Source organism: Leptodactylus fuscus, chromosome 5, assembly GCF_031893055.1.
Source record: "Leptodactylus fuscus isolate aLepFus1 chromosome 5, aLepFus1.hap2, whole genome shotgun sequence".
Taxonomy (NCBI): Eukaryota; Metazoa; Chordata; class Amphibia; order Anura; family Leptodactylidae; genus Leptodactylus; species Leptodactylus fuscus.
This window is the reverse complement of record NC_134269.1, coordinates 208391213-208411219: the sequence shown is the minus strand read 5'-3', so window position 1 is coordinate 208411219 and position 20007 is coordinate 208391213. Positions and strand designations below refer to the sequence as shown.

The window sequence follows — 20007 nt, the reverse complement described above, 5'->3', positions numbered from 1 at the left end:
TTTTAGGGGCCACCTGTAACACCAGCGGCCTCTGTCCACCAGTATATGATCTCTGGTGGATATGACACCTGGGTTACGTGTTAGCTCCATAATTCCTAATTTGCTTGTGTCCTGCTAAGGTCTTATATTGTGTTCTGACCTGACTGTGCCTAACCCCAGGTTGTTCCCTGATCTTGTCGTCATCTACTGTCCTATAGTCTACTGAATACCCATATTTGGCTCTGGCCTGTTCCTGTGACCACCGAACCTGTGCTACCAGCCCTGACCTTTTGCCTGACTACTGACCTCGCACAAACTCTGCCAGCCCGGACCTCAGTCTGAACTCTGATTCCTAAAAGGTGGGACTTAAAGGTCTTCTATTAGAATATCTGCATAATGTACAGCAATGGTTTACATCCTAAGGCTCTCTGGCTGTTGTTAGGCCAAAGGGACTCAAAAACGTGCTCACCTAGAAATTCATCGGATGTTCAGTGTTACAACTTGTTGCCTACTTTAAATGGGTTAACGTTCTTTTTTGTTATTGGCCTATCCTTAGGATAGGTGATCCCTAAAAGATTGGGGGGGATGTGATGCCTGGGACCCTTGCTGATCAGCTGTTTGAAGGGGTCAAGTCTTTACCCATTCACTTCTATGCCACCAGGCTGTCGTTACATTGCATGGTCGCATTCAATGTAAATAGTAAAGGGGTCACGGCGCTCGTGTAATGTGCTGGATCTGAGGAACACAGACACGGATGACCAGCTATGCTTGACAAATTGGTATCCAGTAACAAACTGAGTGGGGTAGACTACAGGTGAGCGAGCTCCTCCTATTCTCCCACTCCAACTTACCAAACATGGCCCCTCTGGAAACTCTGCTGTCCCCGTTGCTGCCTGTACGCCAACTGACTTCGACTTCCCCTCGATCAGTCGTAATACTGGCAGCGCCACCTAGTAGTCTGGGAGCCAGCTACATTTCAGGTAGCCAAATTTGGACACTGCCTCACTTCTGGACCCCTTTTCAAACCGTGACAAGTTAAATTTATTTGGTTATTTTTGTACCTCAACTGCCCCCATCCCAAAGAAAAAAACTTTGAATTCCTGCAGCCACCACTAGAGGGAGCTCCCAGCACATGGACATCCAGAGTCACATGTGAACTCAGAAGAGTTGTAAAAATGACTGTGCAGTGAGCTCCCCCTAGTGGCATCTTCAGGAAAACACAATACGACCGTGTTAAGCCGCACGGTCCATTTCTAATGCATTCGCCTAGCTTAGCCCACAACATATATATTACAGCTATATATTTATCTCACTCAGCAACAATGAGTTTTATCAAGGACACAGTCGGGAGTAAAAATAGATTTATTTTCTTGGTACTGCGGCACGTTGAGAGGTTTCTCGCCGCGCAGCTGCTGTCCTACTTGGTTTAACAACTAAATATATTTTTTATGTATCTGCTCAGATCTGTTTAGACTCCGAGACCGGAGCAAGAAACCCGAGGCTCATTCATCACCCTGATCGAAACGTCTTTCCATCTCTTGAAGGAAACCATCATCAGCTCCCATGTGTTCAGCAAGAAAAAAAAAATTGAAAAACTTTTTGAAATCTAAAATTAGACAAATAAGAATCTCTCAGGTGACGAGACTTTCTGCAAATCCGTCTTCAAGAAGGTTTGGAGGCTTTTTTATGTTTGAGGAACAGGCTGTACAAGACGCGCAGGGTGGGTTTTATATCTCCGTTCACAATCTCTGGGGACGGGAGAAGAAAAGAGAAGGAAAAAAAAAATTCAGATTAAAAATAACTTTAGAATTCAAGGTAAAATGTCAGCAGACGGCGGGTGCGATAACTTATCTTATTCTACCAGATTGTCATTCCTTGTGTACAGTCTTATAGGAGATCGCAACGCTGGCTATTCGGGAGTTTTTGAGAACTGTTTTTGTTTTGGTTGTTCTATTAACCCCTTAACAACCTCCTTGTAAATGTATATAGCCAGGGCATAACCTAAAGGGCCCTGAATCTGTATCACGCCCCCCAACTGGACACTGGGTTCTGCATATAGAAAGAGACACGTGATGGGGCCCCCTAAAGCACCAGGCCCAGGTGGGACCACATCAAGTTACGCCCCCGCCAGGAGCCATTAACGCGAGGGTTGAACCAATGCATCTAATTAAAAATTGTTTGACTTGGAAACCGTCAGCAAGCAGGCTAGCCGCTTATAACGGATCATATTATATGCCTTTGTTAGAAAGCCTTTATTAGAATACCCATGGGAGCCACAAACGATGTATAAATGTCTCATAGGTACTAATAATGTAAATAGGAGCAACTTGCTGACGGTTTCCAGGAGGAGAAAAGGGTATTTTCCCTATAAACTGATAATATCTAAAAGGGAAGTGATGAGATAATACAATATATCTATATCTTAGTCGTTGTAAGGCGTACTGACCTGTAGGCTCAACAGGGTTTTGCAAGATCCCTCCCTCTAAGAGGAGATTGAGGGCGAGAGAAACGTTGTGGAGCTGTGGGAGAAACATATATATAAAAAAGAAGAAAACGTAAAATATAGGAAATATCATGTAAAACAACCACTATACAACTAGATCATACATAAGTAGCACCCAGATAAAACTTAAGTCTTATGCACATTAACCATCAGCTCAATGGATCAGGCCCTGGAGACCACGAGGTCCATGAGGTTTTGGTGCGGCACAGTTAAAGGGGTTAAAGGGGTATCCTATCATGGAAATTTATATACCGTAGGTGGGATGCGGGTCCAACCTCTGAAACCTATCTAAACAATGAGGTCCATTGGAGAGGTGGCCGCGCATGCGCCGATCTTTTCATGACCCTCGACCAATACCCATCACAATATCTGCTAACATGGCAGTCCCTCTGTGGGACAGGCATTGTCTAAGTGTCACCACCCATGAAGCCACCAAGTCTGGGTCCCATCCATAGCCATCTCCTAAACTGCCCACACATTTTTAGAAAACTGTGAGTCAACAGCTACTCGTCCCGACCCCACCTTCACACAGGCTGAGGAGAGGGGAGTAAGCCGGTCCCAGACTCCTCAGGTAGAAGCTTATCTTCCTTTGAGAACCAAAGCTCGGGTGTGTTGACATCCTACAGTCAACTCCTTCTTTCTTGAACAGCTGCTTAAGTTTAAGTCAGACTAATATCTTGCGCTCCCAACCGTCCCAGATTCAGAGAGACGGTCCCAGATTCCAGGTGTTGTCCCAATCACCAGGAGGTAAGTCCCGAATTCAACCCATCTGTGCCCAGGTGAAGCAGGAGTCTCCTTGTGACTAGGAGCGACGTAGGGACATCACTAACGTCACCCCTGCTGATCCCTACAGTAAGTATTAGTTTATTGGGCTTGATAATTGGGGGTAGTAGGAGGGGGCAATAGCAATACTGTAGAAGCACCAGGGGGGGCACATTATACTGTGAGGGGGGATATTATAATGTGGGCACATACTAAAGAGGGACATTATAAGGGTGGGGGCATATTCTGGGGACATTATAATGTGGGATATATTCAGGGGGACATTATAATTTGAGGTCATAGTCAGGGGGGTATTATAATGTTGGGGCAAATTCAGGGGGACAATATAAGGTGGGGGTATATTTAGGGGAATATTACAATGTGAGGGCATATTCCGGGGACATTATAACATGGGATATATTCAGGAGGACATTATAATTTGAGGTCATAGTCAAGGGGACATTATAATGTCGGGGCATATTTAGGGGAACATTATAAGATGGGGGTATATTTAGGAGAATATTATAATGTGAGGGCGTATTCTGGCAACATTATAACATGGGATATATTCAGGAGGACATTATAATTTGAGGTCATAGTCAGGGTGACATTATAATGTGGGGGCACATTTAGGGAGACATTATAATGTTGTGGCAAATTCATGGGGACAATATAAGGCGGAGACATATTTAGGGTGACATTATAATGTGGGGGCATATTGAGGGGGCCAATATAAGGTGGGGGTCTATTCAGGGGGACATTATAATGTCAGGGCATATTTAGGTGGACATTATAATGTTGGGGTATATTCTGTGGGCCAATATAAGGTGGGGGTCTATAATAATATGGGGTATATACAGGGGGCATTATAATGTGGGGCATTATATTATGTAGGAAATTATAATGTGGGGTCCAGAATGAGGGGGCTTTATACTATAGAAATTTCAATGGGCTGTTACACCGTTTTAGGGCCACTATAGGGAACCTTATCCTGTTTGGGGGCCACAAAGGGACATAGATAGGAATGGGCAAGCCCAAAGTGGAAGTGGGCGGGGTCGAAGGCGGGGCTTACTATACGTAAATACTCCGCGGCACCTATTTTTTTCCCTCTTTCAGCCCTTTGAATGTTGGGAGGTGCGCTACCACTTCCCTAATCTATATTATGACGCGGACGGCCCTCGGCCCCTGAACCCAATCAACAAGTTCTAAGTTTTCTTTGCAACTTTTCCTCCTTGAGACGCCATCGCCTCCTCCAGATCTCACTAATCACGGTAATTACTGACAGGCATCCGTCACGTCCTTCAATCTGCTCCATTCTCCGAGCCTGGTGTAGACTCCTCCAGACAAGGCGCTTCCCCCCTCCCCTCCCCGTGCCTGATTATATGATTTGCAGTCAGGGAATGAGCGGCTGACAGCTTGATTTGAGGTTCGGGTTCCTCTATCAGCGCTGACAGACAGGAGGAAGCGGGAGAATATTTAGATCCGCACAAATGTTTTGATTTGAGCGACAGAATAAATAAAATGTTTGTTCGGGAAGCCATTGAGTCTGGAGAATCACAGACGCCGCCAGAGGCTCATGAATGTTTCATCAATCAGGTGGAAATATGTAATTTATGTAAATTCCCCCTGAAGAAGTCATCGCCGGTGCGCACCGAGATTGTCTCAGTCTGAAGTCGGAGCGCCGTTCCCATACTACAACCTACTGAAGGATAGTCTGTCTAGCGTTACATGTATACGTGTGTTTAACGGCAAGATGGTCAGGAAGGGGGAGTCTAGAATGGAGTCTTAAAGGGATCTGTTTTCTTGCATTCTGTTTTCCATCGTTGTATTCCATAGTGGCCACCATCGCTAAATGGGCCAAGATTGTCTCAAATATTCAGGAAAAAGCTCAGCAAATCAGCTCTATTCTGGAAGACTCTGCCCAAAATGGGGTGTGGTTTAAGTGGTGGGCGGTGCTGTGGGTCCACTGTGGTCGGGGTTCCCTGCTGGTCTTGAGTTCTTGGACCCTTTCTATAAACAGGAAATTAATGCATTGGCCGAAGGTTTGCCTCATCCCGACCAGTGATTGGCAGATCACCCCAGTCCTTCAGATAGATAGGTTACTGTCACCAGCCCAGCATATCACCCCAGCCCTGCAGATAGATAGGTTACTGTCACCAGACCCAACATATCACCCCAGCCCTGCAGATAGATAGGTTAGTATCACCAGACCCAGCATATCACCCCAGCCCTGCAGATAGATAGGTTAGTATCACCAGACCCAGCATATCACCCCAGCCCTGCAGATAGATAGGTTAGTATCACCAGACCCAGCATATCACCCCAGCCCTGCAGATAGATACAAAGGTTAGGGTCGCCTGTTTTTACCCTTTGTGAATCGCTGCTTATGTTGTCAAGATACTGAAGCAATGAGGGTGTTTCGCTCATCACATCATCATCGTGCTCTTTATCAGTAAGCGGTCCTTGTAATATGTGGTCATGTTGAGTCCTTCAGACTAAGAGACACTTTCCACAGTAAATTACTTACATAAACATAATGGTAGTAAAATGAGAGACTGAACATTATACCTTGTCCTCATTTGATGCGGGTGTCAAAAAGAACGAAGACAGGTTTATAAAGTAGCCTTCAAGTTGTCCGATCAATAGAAGGAGAATGACACCATCAGCAAACTACAGGAAAGACAATGAAGAAATAGAGGCAGTATTATAGTAGTTATATTCTTGTACATAGGAATAGTATTATAGTAGTTATATTCTTCTACATAGGAGCAGTATTATAGTAGTTATATTCTTGTACATAGGAGCAGTATTATAGTAGTTATATTCTTCTACATAGGAGCAGTATTATAGTAGTTATATTCTTGTACATAGGAGTAGTATTATAGTAGTTATATTCTTGTACATAGGAGGTAGTATTATAGTAGTTATATTCTTGTACATAGGAGGTAGTATTATAGTAGTTATATTCTTGTACATAGGAGCAGTATTATAGTAGTTATATTCTTGTACATAGGAGATAGTATTATAGTAGTTATATTCTTGTACATAGGAGGTAGTATTATAGTAGTTATATTCTTGTACATAGGAGGTAGTATTATAGTAGTTATATTCTTGTACATAGGAGCAGTATTATAGTAGTTATATTCTTGTACATAGGAGATAGTATTATAGTAGTTATATTCTTGTACATAGGAGTAGTATTATAGTAGTTATATTCTTGTACATAGGAGATAGTATTATAGTAGTTATATTCTTGTACATAGGAGGTAGTATTATAGTAGTTATATTCTTGTACATAGGAGCAGTATTATAGTAGTTATATTCTTGTACATAGGAGCAGTATTATAGTAGTTATATTCTTGTACATAGGAGCAGTATTATAGTAGTTATATTCTTGTACATAGGAGCAGTATTATAGTAGTTATATTCTTGTACATAGGAATAGTATTATAGTAGTTATATTCTTGTACATAGGAGCAGTATTATAGTAGTTATATTCTTGTACATAGTAGTAGTATTATAGTAGTTTTATTCTTGTACATAGGAGGTAGTATTATAGTAGTTATATTCTTGTACATAGGAGTAGTATTATAGTAGTTATATTCTTGTACATAGGAGCAGTATTATAGTAGTTATATTCTTGTACATAGGAGCAGTATTATAGTAGTTATATTCTTGTACATAGGAGCAGTATTATAGTAGTTATATTCTTGTACATAGGAGCAGTATTATAGTAGTTATATTCTTGTACATAGGAGCAGTATTATAGTAGTTATATTCTTGTACATAGGAGCAGTATTATAGTAGTTATATTCTTGTACATAGGAGCAGTATTATAGTAGTTATATTCTTTTACATAGTAGTAGTATTATAGTAGTTTTATTCTTGTACATAGGAGGTAGTATTATAGTAGTTATATTCTTGTACATAGGAGTAGTATTATAGTAGTTATATTCTTGTACATAGGAATAGTATTATAGTAGTTATATTCTTGTACATAGGAGCAGTATTATAGTAGTTATATTCTTTTACATAGTAGTAGTATTATAGTAGTTTTATTCTTGTACATAGGAGGTAGTATTATAGTAGTTATATTCTTGTACATAGGAGCAGTATTATAGTAGTTATATTCTTGTACATAGGAGCAGTATTATAGTAGTTATATTCTTGTACATAGAAGCAGTATTATAGTAGTTATATTCTTGTACATAGGAGCAGTATTATAGTAGTTATATTCTTGTACATAGGAGCAGTATTATAGTAGTTATATTCTTGTACATAGGAGCAGTATTATAGTAGTTATATTCTTGTACATAGTAGTAGTATTATAGTAATTATATTCTTGTACATAGGAGCAGTATTATAGTAGTTATATTCTTGTACATAGGAGCAGTATTATAGTAGTTATATTCTTGTACATAGGAGCAGTATTATAGTAGTTATATTCTTGTACATAGGAGCAGTATTATAGTAGTTATATTCTTGTACATAGGAGCAGTATTATAGTAGTTATATTCTTGTACATAGGGGTAGTATTATAGTAGTTATATTCTTGTACATAGGAGCAGTATTATAGTAGTTATATTCTTGTACATAGGAGTAGTATTATAGTAGTTATATTCTTGTACATAGGAGTAGTATTATAGTAGTTATATTCTTGTACATAAGAGTAGTATTATAGTAGTTATATTCTTGTACATAGGAGCAGTATTATAGTAGTTATATTCTTGTACATAGGAGTAGTATTATAGTAGTTATATTCTTGTACATAGGAGCAGTATTATAGTAGTTATATTCTTGTACATAGGAGCAGTATTATAGTAGTTATATTCTTGTACATAGGAGCAGTATTATAGTAGTTATATTCTTGTACATAGGAGCAGTATTATAGTAGTTATATTCTTGTACATAGGAGCAGTATTATAGTAGTTATATTCTTGTACATAGGAGCAGTATTATAGTAGTTATATTCTTGTACATAGGGGTAGTATTATAGTAGTTATATTCTTGTACATAGGAGTAGTATTATAGTAGTTATATTCTTGTACATAGGAGCAGTATTATAGTAGTTATATTCTTGTACATAGGAGTAGTATTATAGTAGGTATATTCTTGTACATAGGAGGTAGTATTATAGTAGTTATATTCTTGTACATAGGAGCAGTATAGTATTCTTGTACATAGGAGCAGTATTATAGTAGTTATATTCTTGTACATAGTAGTATTATAGTAGTTATATTCTTGTACATAGGAGTAGTATTATAGTAGTTATATTCTTGTACATAGGAGGTAGTATTATAGTAGTTATATTCTTGTACATAGGAGCAGTATTATAGTAGTTATATTCTTGTACATAGGAGTAGTATTATAGTAGTTATATTCTTGTACATAGGAGTAGTATTATAGTAGTTATATTCTTGTACATAGGAGTAGTATTATAGTAGGTATATTCTTGTACATAAGAGTAGTATTATAGTAGTTATATTCTTGTACATAGGAGTAGTATTATAGTAGTTATATTCTTGTACATAGGAGTAGTATTATAGTAGGTATATTCTTGTACATAAAAGTAGTATTATAGTAGTTATATTCTTGTACATAGGAGCAGTATTATAGTAGTTAATTATATTCTTGTACATAGGAGGTAGTATTATAGTAGTTATATTCTTGTACATAGGAGTAGTATTATAGTAGTTATATTCTTGTACATAGGAGTAGTATTATAGTAGTTATATTCTTGTACATAGGAGCAGTATTATAGTAGTTATATTCTTGTACATAGGAGGTAGTATTATAGTAGTTATATTCTTGTACATAGGAGCAGTATTATAGTAGTTATATTCTTGTACATAGGAGTAGTATTATAGTAGTGATATTCTTGTACATAGGAGCAGTATTATAGTCGTTATATTCTTGTATATAGGAGCAGTATTATAGTAGTTATATTCTTGTACATAGGAGGTAGTATTATAGTAGTTATATTCTTGTACATAGGAGTAGTATTATAGTAGTTATATTCTTGTACATAGGAGCAGTATTATAGTAGTTATATTCTTAGAAGTGTAATCTTATCAAACAAAGGTTCGATATAAGGGTCCGCGACTCACAGCTTTATAAAAAACTTCTTTTATTTCATCCTCTTAAAAAATTCTGTTTGCCACCTTAGGCTGAAGTACACATTTAGACACAAAAAAAACATAGTGTGAACAAAATAGACACTGGACATAGTGAATTAAATAATGCTAGAAAACTGACGCGTTTCGGGACTATCGAGGCGTCCCTTACTCATAGTGAAACTACCTTAGTCATTGTAAGCAGTGAGATCTTAATATACACTCTAAGTCGCCTAAAACAAGGAGGATCCAAAATCTTTAATCAATGCCAGCTGGTCATTTAACCCTTCCTGGTGTGCTCAAGGACCTCACTTAGTTTTACTTTTAAACAGGAATAAGAAAACCTGCAAATTTATTTTAAATTTATTCTATTGCAGGATTGTGAATAGTGTATTACCTCTTCAAAAAATTGATATCAAGAGGTTAGCCGCTCTAACTAATTAACTGAGACAGATTACCGCAGCACCCTACTCCATATGAATTCTGTCCTGTTGAAGTTTGTCAAGCCTCACCACTCCCAAGGTAATTGACTTGCAGAGTTAGGGGCCGAGATCTAACCTAACAGGTAGACTAGCATGTACAACTATTACTACAAACTTTAACCAAGCACCTAAAATAGGCGTCGGGTTCTTGTTCGGGCTTCCTAGAGCAGAGAACACAGACCACTCAAAAGGATAAATCAATATTAAAAAATAAATCAATGTTGGAAAATAACATATCATAAGGGAAAGAGAAAAAGAGTAAATACTCCCTTGTATCCACAATAGAAATACTAATACGAATTACTCTGTTCTCAAACTTTTTGACACATTCCCAAACTTTTGAAAAAGTTTTTTGCCGCACTGAAACAAATAATGATATTAAATAAATCATGTTAAAAAAGAGGGATCCGAAATAGAAGATAAGACTTGTTGGTCAGAAAATGAAAGCCAAGTCAGACTTGGCATTCATACCCTCTGGCTGACAACAGCCAAACCGGAGGATCCATAGTGCTTCTTTCTTAAGTAAAAAATTTTTCTTATTGCCTCCTCTGATGTTATCATTGACTGTTTCAATCCCCCAGAAGGAGAAATTGTCTATTTCTCCACCATGTTTACTCGAAAAATGTTTCGATGCACCTGAAATCCCCTCTGTTTCTTGCTTCTTGCTGTCCCTAATATGTTCGGCTATTCTCACCTTTAAAGGTCTGGTGGTGCTACCTACATAATCGATTTTGCAGGCTGAACATTTAATGCAATACACAGTATATCTAGTAGTGCAGTTAATGTTGGAATTAAACTTTACTTTGAAGTTTGTTTTAAAACTGCTCAGTTCTACTGTATTGTCTGTAAAGGGACAACTCTTACATTTAGGTCTGCCACACCTAAACGATCCTTTTTTGTCTGGTGTAGAACTAATATTGGGAGATTTTAGGAAGCTAGGGGACAGATCACTCCCCAATGATACACCTCTCTTGGGAACAAACTGAAACCCATTTTTAAGGATTTTTTTAACCGTGTCATCAAGTTCCAAAATAGGTAAGTTGTTTTTAATTATTTTCTTTATCAGATTAAATTGTGGACTATAGTTTGTTGAAAACACTATAGCATGTTCTGAATTGGTGTTAATTTTAATTTTTTCTTCAAATAATTTTTCTCTTTTCCTTAATTGTACTGTGTTTAGTGCTTGATTTAATACTTTCTTAGAGTAACCTCTGTTTTGGAGTCTGTTAATTACCTCCTGGCTTTCCTGTACATAGTCTTCCTCATAATTGCAGGCACGTTTTGCCCGAATTAATTCCCCCACGGGGATCCCTCTGATAGTAGCCGCCGGATGGCAGCTATCTGCCTTAAGAATAGCATTGCCAGCTGTGGGTTTGCGATACAATTTAGTGATAACTCTTTTTGAGTCCACACACCCCAGCAACGAAACATCCAAAAAGTTTATTGATGAAAAACTATGTTGATATGTGAAACCAAGGCCATATTTGTTTTTGTTCAAAAAAGAAATAAAATCTGGTATGGGCGCCACATCTCCGACCCACACGATGAGTAGGTCATCGATGTAGCGCCCATACCAGAAAACAGAATCAATAAACGGATTGATAGGAGAGAAGATGAACTTCTCCTCCCAAAAAGATAAAAATAAATTTGCAAGTGAAGGTGAAAAGGGGGCTCCCATAGGAACCCCCTTAATCTGCAAATAAAAAGTGTCCAAAAAGACAAAATAATTGTGTGTTAATAAAAATGAAGTGATAGATAGAATGTACTCACACATTGCTGGGGTGTATATAGTATATACTATATATATAGTATTATAGTAGTTATATTCTTGTACATAGGAGTAGTATTATAGTAGTTATATTCTTGTACATAGGAGTAGTATTATAGTAGTTATATTCTTGTACATAGGAGTAGTATTATAGTAGTTATATTCTTGTACATAGGAGGTAGTATTATAGTAGTTATATTCTTGTACATAGGAGGAGTATTATAGTAGTTATATTCTTGTACATAGGAGCAGTATTATAGTAGTTATATTCTTGTACATAGGAGCAGTATTATAGTAGTTAAATTCTTGTACATAGTAGTAGTATTATAGTAGTTATATTCTTGTACATAGGAGCAGTAATATAGTAGTTATATTCTTGTACATAGGAGTAGTATTATAGTAGTTATATTCTTGTACATAGGAGCAGTATTATAGTAGTTAAATTCTTGTATATAGGAGCAGTATTATAGTAGTTATATTCTTGTACATAGGAGCAGTATTATAGTAGTTACATTCTTGTACATAGTAGTAGTATTATAGTAGTTATATTCTTGTACATAGGAGTAGTATTATAGTAGTTATATTCTTGTACATAGGAGCAGTATTATAGTAGTTATATTCTTGTACATAGGAGTAGTATTATAGTAGTTATATTCTTGTACATAGGAGCAGTATTATAGTAGTTAAATTCTTGTATATAGGAGCAGTATTATAGTAGTTATATTCTTGTACGTAGGGGAGGTATTATAGTAGTTATATTCTTGTACATAGGAGTAGTATTATAGTAGTTATATTCCTGTACATAGGAGCAGTATTATAGTAGTTATATTCTTGTACATAGTAGTAGTATTATAGTAGTTATATTCTTGTACATAGGAGTAGTATTATAGTAGTTATATTCTTGTACATAGGAGTAGTATTATAGTAGTTATATTCTTGTACATAGGAGTAGTATTATAGTAGTTATATTCTTGTACATAGGAGGAGTATTATAGTAGTTATATTCTTGTACATAGGAGCAGTATTATAGTAGTTATATTCTTGTACATAGGAGCAGTATTATAGTAGTTAAATTCTTGTACATAGTAGTAGTATTATAGTAGTTATATTCTTGTACATAGGGGCAGTAATATAGTAGTTATATTCTTGTACATAGGAGTAGTATTATAGTAGTTATATTCTTGTACATAGGAGCAGTATTATAGTAGTTAAATTCTTGTATATAGGAGCAGTATTATAGTAGTTATATTCTTGTACATAGGAGCAGTATTATAGTAGTTAAATTCTTGTACATAGTAGTAGTATTATAGTAGTTATATTCTTGTACATAGGAGTAGTATTATAGTAGTTATATTCTTGTACATATGAGCAGTATTATAGTAGTTATATTCTTGTACATAGGAGTAGTATTATAGTAGTTATATTCTTGTACATAGGAGCAGTATTATAGTAGTTAAATTCTTGTATATAGGAGCAGTATTATAGTAGTTATATTCTTGTACGTAGGGGAGGTATTATAGTAGTTATATTCTTGTACATAGGAGTAGTATTATAGTAGTAATATTCTTGTACATAGGAGTAGTATTATAGTAGTTATATTCTTGTACATAGGAGCAGTATTATAGTAGTTATATTCTTGTACATAGGAGCAGTGTTATAGAAGTTATATTCTTGTATATAGGAGCAGTATTATAGTAGTTATATTCTTGTACATAGGAGTAGTATTATAGTAGTTATATTCTTGTACATAGGAGTAGTATTATAGTAGTTATATTCTTGTACATAGGAGGTAGTATTATAGTAGTTATATTCTTGTACATAGGAGCAGTATTATAGTAGTTATATTCTTGTACATAGGAGTAGTATTATAGTAGTTATATTCTTGTACATAGGAGCAGTAATATAGTAGTTATATTCTTGTACATAGGAGTAGTATTATAGTAGTTATATTCTTGTACATAGGAGCAGTATTATAGTAGTTATATTCTTGTACATAGGAGCAGTATTATAGTAGTTAAATTCTTGTACATAGTAGTAGTATTATAGTAGTTATATTCTTGTACATAGGAGTAGTATTATAGTAGTTATATTCTTGTACATAGGAGCAGTATTATAGTAGTTATATTCTTGTACATAGGAGTAGTATTATAGTAGTTATATTCTTGTACATAGGAGCAGTATTATAGTAGTTAAATTCTTGTATATAGGAGCAGTATTATAGTAGTTATATTCTTGTACATAGGAGCAGTATTATAGTAGTTAAATTCTTGTACATAGTAGTAGTATTATAGTAGTTATATTCTTGTACATAGGGGCAGTAATATAGTAGTTATATTCTTGTACATAGGAGTAGTATTATAGTAGTTATATTCTTGTACATAGGAGCAGTATTATAGTAGTTAAATTCTTGTATATAGGAGCAGTATTATAGTAGTTATATTCTTGTACATAGGAGCAGTATTATAGTAGTTAAATTCTTGTACATAGTAGTAGTATTATAGTAGTTATATTCTTGTACATAGGAGTAGTATTATAGTAGTTATATTCTTGTACATATGAGCAGTATTATAGTAGTTATATTCTTGTACATAGGAGTAGTATTATAGTAGTTATATTCTTGTACATAGGAGCAGTATTATAGTAGTTAAATTCTTGTATATAGGAGCAGTATTATAGTAGTTATATTCTTGTACGTAGGGGAGGTATTATAGTAGTTATATTCTTGTACATAGGAGTAGTATTATAGTAGTAATATTCTTGTACATAGGAGTAGTATTATAGTAGTTATATTCTTGTACATAGGAGCAGTATTATAGTAGTTATATTCTTGTACATAGGAGCAGTGTTATAGAAGTTATATTCTTGTATATAGGAGCAGTATTATAGTAGTTATATTCTTGTACATAGGAGTAGTATTATAGTAGTTATATTCTTGTACATAGGAGTAGTATTATAGTAGTTATATTCTTGTACATAGGAGGTAGTATTATAGTAGTTATATTCTTGTACATAGGAGCAGTATTATAGTAGTTATATTCTTGTACATAGGAGTAGTATTATAGTAGTTATATTCTTGTACATAGGAGCAGTAATATAGTAGTTATATTCTTGTACATAGGAGTAGTATTATAGTAGTTATATTCTTGTACATAGGAGCAGTATTATAGTAGTTAAATTCTTGTATATAGGAGCAGTATTATAGTAGTTATATTCTTGTACATAGGAGCAGTATTATAGTAGTTAAATTCTTGTACATAGTAGTAGTATTATAGTAGTTATATTCTTGTACATAGGAGTAGTATTATAGTAGTTATATTCTTGTACATAGGAGCAGTATTATAGTAGTTATATTCTTGTACATAGGAGTAGTATTATAGTAGTTATATTCTTGTACATAGGAGCAGTATTATAGTAGTTAAATTCTTGTATATAGGAGCAGTATTATAGTAGTTATATTCTTGTACGTAGGGGAGGTATTATAGTAGTTATATTCTTGTACATAGGAGTAGTATTATAGTAGTTATATTCCTGTACATAGGAGCAGTATTATAGTAGTTATATTCTTGTACATAGTAGTAGTATTATAGTAGTTATATTCTTGTACATAGGAGTAGTATTATAGTAGTTATATTCTTGTACATAGGAGTAGTATTATAGTAGTTATATTCTTGTACATAGGAGTAGTATTATAGTAGTTATATTCTTGTACATAGGAGGAGTATTATAGTAGTTATATTCTTGTACATAGGAGCAGTATTATAGTAGTTATATTCTTGTACATAGGAGCAGTATTATAGTAGTTAAATTCTTGTACATAGTAGTAGTATTATAGTAGTTATATTCTTGTACATAGGAGCAGTAATATAGTAGTTATATTCTTGTACATAGGAGTAGTATTATAGTAGTTATATTCTTGTACATAGGAGCAGTATTATAGTAGTTAAATTCTTGTATATAGGAGCAGTATTATAGTAGTTATATTCTTGTACATAGGAGCAGTATTATAGTAGTTAAATTCTTGTACATAGTAGTAGTATTATAGTAGTTATATTCTTGTACATAGGAGTAGTATTATAGTAGTTATATTCTTGTACATAGGAGCAGTATTATAGTAGTTATATTCTTGTACATAGGAGTAGTATTATAGTAGTTATATTCTTGTACATAGGAGCAGTATTATAGTAGTTAAATTCTTGTATATAGGAGCAGTATTATAGTAGTTATATTCTTGTACGTAGGGGAGGTATTATAGTAGTTATATTCTTGTACATAGGAGTAGTATTATAGTAGTAATATTCTTGTACATAGGAGTAGTATTATAGTAGTTATATTCTTGCACATAGGAGCAGTATTATAGTAGTTATATTCTTGTACATAGGAGCAGTGTTATAGTAGTTATATTCTTGTATATAGGAGCAGTATTATAGTAGTTATATTCTTGTACGTAGGGGAGGTATTATAGTAGTTATATTCTTGTACATAGGAGTAGTATTATAGTAGTTATATTCTTGTACATAGGAGTAGTATTATAGTAGTTATATTCTTGTACATAGGAGGAGTATTATAGTAGTTATATTCTTGTACATAGGAGCAGTATTATAGTAGTTATATTCTTGTACATAGGAGCAGTATTATAGTAGTTAAATTCTTGTACATAGTAGTAGTATTATAGTAGTTATATTCTTGTACATAGGAGTAGTATTATAGTAGTTATATTCTTGTACATAGGAGCAGTATTATAGTAGTTATATTCTTGTACATAGGAGTAGTATTATAGTAGTTATATTCTTGTACATAGGAGCAGTATTATAGTAGTTAAATTCTTGTATATAGGAGCAGTATTATAGTAGTTATATTCTTGTACATAGGAGCAGTGTTATAGTAGTTAAATTCTTGTATATAGGAGCAGTATTATAGTAGTTATATTCTTGTACGTAGGGGAGGTATTATAGTAGTTATATTCTTGTACATAGGAGTAGTATTATAGTAGTTATATTCCTGTACATAGGAGCAGTATTATAGTAGTTATATTCTTGTACATAGTAGTAGTATTATAGTAGTTATATTCTTGTACATAGGAGTAGTATTATAGTAGTTATATTCTTGTACATAGGAGTAGTATTATAGTAGTTATATTCTTGTACATAGGAGTAGTATTATAGTAGTTATATTCTTGTACATAGGAGGAGTATTATAGTAGTTATATTCTTGTACATAGGAGCAGTATTATAGTAGTTATATTCTTGTACATAGGAGCAGTATTATAGTAGTTAAATTCTTGTACATAGTAGTAGTATTATAGTAGTTATATTCTTGTACATAGGAGCAGTAATATAGTAGTTATATTCTTGTACATAGGAGTAGTATTATAGTAGTTATATTCTTGTACATAGGAGCAGTATTATAGTAGTTAAATTCTTGTATATAGGAGCAGTATTATAGTAGTTATATTCTTGTACATAGGAGCAGTATTATAGTAGTTAAATTCTTGTACATAGTAGTAGTATTATAGTAGTTATATTCTTGTACATAGGAGTAGTATTATAGTAGTTATATTCTTGTACATAGGAGCAGTATTATAGTAGTTATATTCTTGTACATAGGAGTAGTATTATAGTAGTTATATTCTTGTACATAGGAGCAGTATTATAGTAGTTAAATTCTTGTATATAGGAGCAGTATTATAGTAGTTATATTCTTGTACGTAGGGGAGGTATTATAGTAGTTATATTCTTGTACATAGGAGTAGTATTATAGTAGTAATATTCTTGTACATAGGAGTAGTATTATAGTAGTTATATTCTTGCACATAGGAGCAGTATTATAGTAGTTATATTCTTGTACATAGGAGCAGTGTTATAGTAGTTATATTCTTGTATATAGGAGCAGTATTATAGTAGTTATATTCTTGTACATAGGAGTAGTATTATAGTAGTTATATTCTTGTACATAGGAGTAGTATTATAGTAGTTATATTCTTGTACATAGGGGGCAGTATTATAGTAGTTATATTCTTGTATATAGGAGCAGTATTATAGTAGTTATATTCTTGTACATAGGAGGTAGTATTATAGTAGTTATATTCTTGTACATAGGAGCAGTATTATAGTAGTTATATTCTTGTACATAGGAGTAGTATTATAGTAGTTATATTCTTGTACATAGGAGCAGTATTATAGTAGTTAAATTCTTGTATATAGGAGCAGTATTATAGTAGTTATATTCTTGTACGTAGGGGAGGTATTATAGTAGTTATATTCTTGTACATAGGAGTAGTATTATAGTAGTAATATTCTTGTACATAGGAGTAGTATTATAGTAGTTATATTCTTGTACATAGGAGCAGTATTATAGTAGTTATATTCTTGTACATAGGAGCAGTGTTATAGTAGTTATATTCTTGTATATAGGAGCAGTATTATAGTAGTTATATTCTTGTACATAGGAGTAGTATTATAGTAGTTATATTCTTGTACATAGGAGTAGTATTATAGTAGTTATATTCTTGTACATAGGGGGCAGTATTATAGTAGTTATATTCTTGTATATAGGAGCAGTATTATAGTAGTTATATTCTTGTACATAGGAGGTAGTATTATAGTAGTTATATTCTTGTACATAGGAGCAGTATTATAGTAGTTATATTCTTGTACATAGGGGTAGTATTATAGTAGTTATATTCTTGTACATAGGGGCAGTATTATAGTAGTTATATTCTTGTACATAGGAGGTAGTATTATAGTAGTTATATTCTTGTACATAGGAGGTAGTATTATAGTAGGTATATTCTTGTACATAGTAGCAGTATTATAGTAGTTATATTCTTGTACATAGGAGCAGTATTATAGTAGTTATATTCTTGTACATAGGAGCAGTATTATAGTAGTTATATTCTTGTACATAGGAGGTAGTATTATAGTAGTTATATTCTTGTACATAGGAGCAGTATTATAGTAGTTATATTCTTGTACATAGGGGTAGTATTATAGTAGTTATATTCTTGTACATAGGGGCAGTATTATAGTAGTTATATTCTTGTACATAGGGGGCAGTATTATAGTAGTTATATTCTTGTACATAGGGGTAGTATTATAGTAGTTATATTCTTGTACATAGGGGCAGTATTATAGTAGTTATATTCTTGTACATAGGGGCAGTATTATAGTAGTTATATTCTTGTACATAGGAGTAGTATTATAGTAGTTATATTCTTGTACATAGGAGGTAGTATTATAGTAGTTATATTCTTGTACATAGGAGTAGTATTATAGTAGTTATATTCTTGTACATAGGAGTAGTATTATAGTAGTTATATTCTTGTACATAGGAGCAGTATTATAGTAGTTAAATTCTTGTATATAGGAGCAGTATTATAGTAGTTATATTCTTGTACGTAGGGGCAGTATTATAGTAGTTATATTCTTGTACATAGGAGTAGTATTATAGTAGTTATATTCTTGTACATAGGGGGCAGTATTATAGTAGTTATATTCTTGTATATAGGAGCAGTATTATAGTAGTTATATTCTTGTACATAGGAGGTAGTATTATAGTAGTTATATTCTTGTACATAGGAGCAGTATTATAGTAGTTATATTCTTGTACATAGGGGTAGTATTATAGTAGTTATATTCTTGTACATAGGGGCAGTATTATAGTAGTTATATTCTTGTACATAGGAGGTAGTATTATAGTAGGTATATTCTTGTACATAGTAGCAGTATTATAGTAGTTATATTCTTGTACATAGGAGCAGTATTATAGTAGTTATATTCTTGTACATAGGAGCAGTATTATAGTAGTTATATTCTTGTACATAGGAGGTAGTATTATAGTAGTTATATTCTTGTACATAGGAGCAGTATTATAGTAGTTATATTCTTGTACATAGGGGTAGTATTATAGTAGTTATATTCTTGTACATAGGGGCAGTATTATAGTAGTTATATTCTTGTACATAGGGGCAGTATTATAGTAGTTATATTCTTGTACATAGGAGTAGTATTATAGTAGTTATATTCTTGTACATAGGAGTAGTATTATAGTAGTTATATTCTTGTCCATAGGAGCAGTATTATAGTAGTTATATTCTTGTATATAGGAGCAGTATTATAGTAGTTATATTCTTGTACATAGGAGCAGTATTATAGTAGTTATATTCTTGTACATAGGAGGTAGTATTATAGTAGTTATATTCTTGTACATAGGAGTAGTATTATAGTAGTTATATTCTTCTACATAGGAGCAGTATTATAGTAGTTATATTCTTGTACATAGGAGTAGTATTATAGTAGTTATATTCTTGTACATAGGAGGTAGTATTATAGTAGTTATATTCTTCTACATAGGAGCAGTATTATAGTAGTTATATTCTTGTACATAGGAGCAGTATTATAGTAG

The 20007-nt window shown here is 33.8% G+C and overlaps 1 protein-coding gene across 1 annotated transcript in view; it reads right to left on the bottom strand.

The window, feature by feature from the left end:
- Nucleotides 1–1353: 1353 nt before the first annotated feature.
- Nucleotides 1354–20007, bottom strand: part of PARVG (parvin gamma) — a 35026-nt gene continuing 16372 nt past the window's right edge. Inside the window, exons 10-12 of the mRNA XM_075276462.1 lie at nt 5813–5914; nt 2426–2498; nt 1354–1727 (exon numbers count right to left, since the gene is read on the bottom strand). Of these exons, the coding sequence (XP_075132563.1) occupies nt 1642–1727; nt 2426–2498; nt 5813–5914 (261 nt within the window). The 3' untranslated portion in view covers nt 1354–1641. The remainder of the gene's footprint in view (nt 1728–2425; nt 2499–5812; nt 5915–20007) is intronic.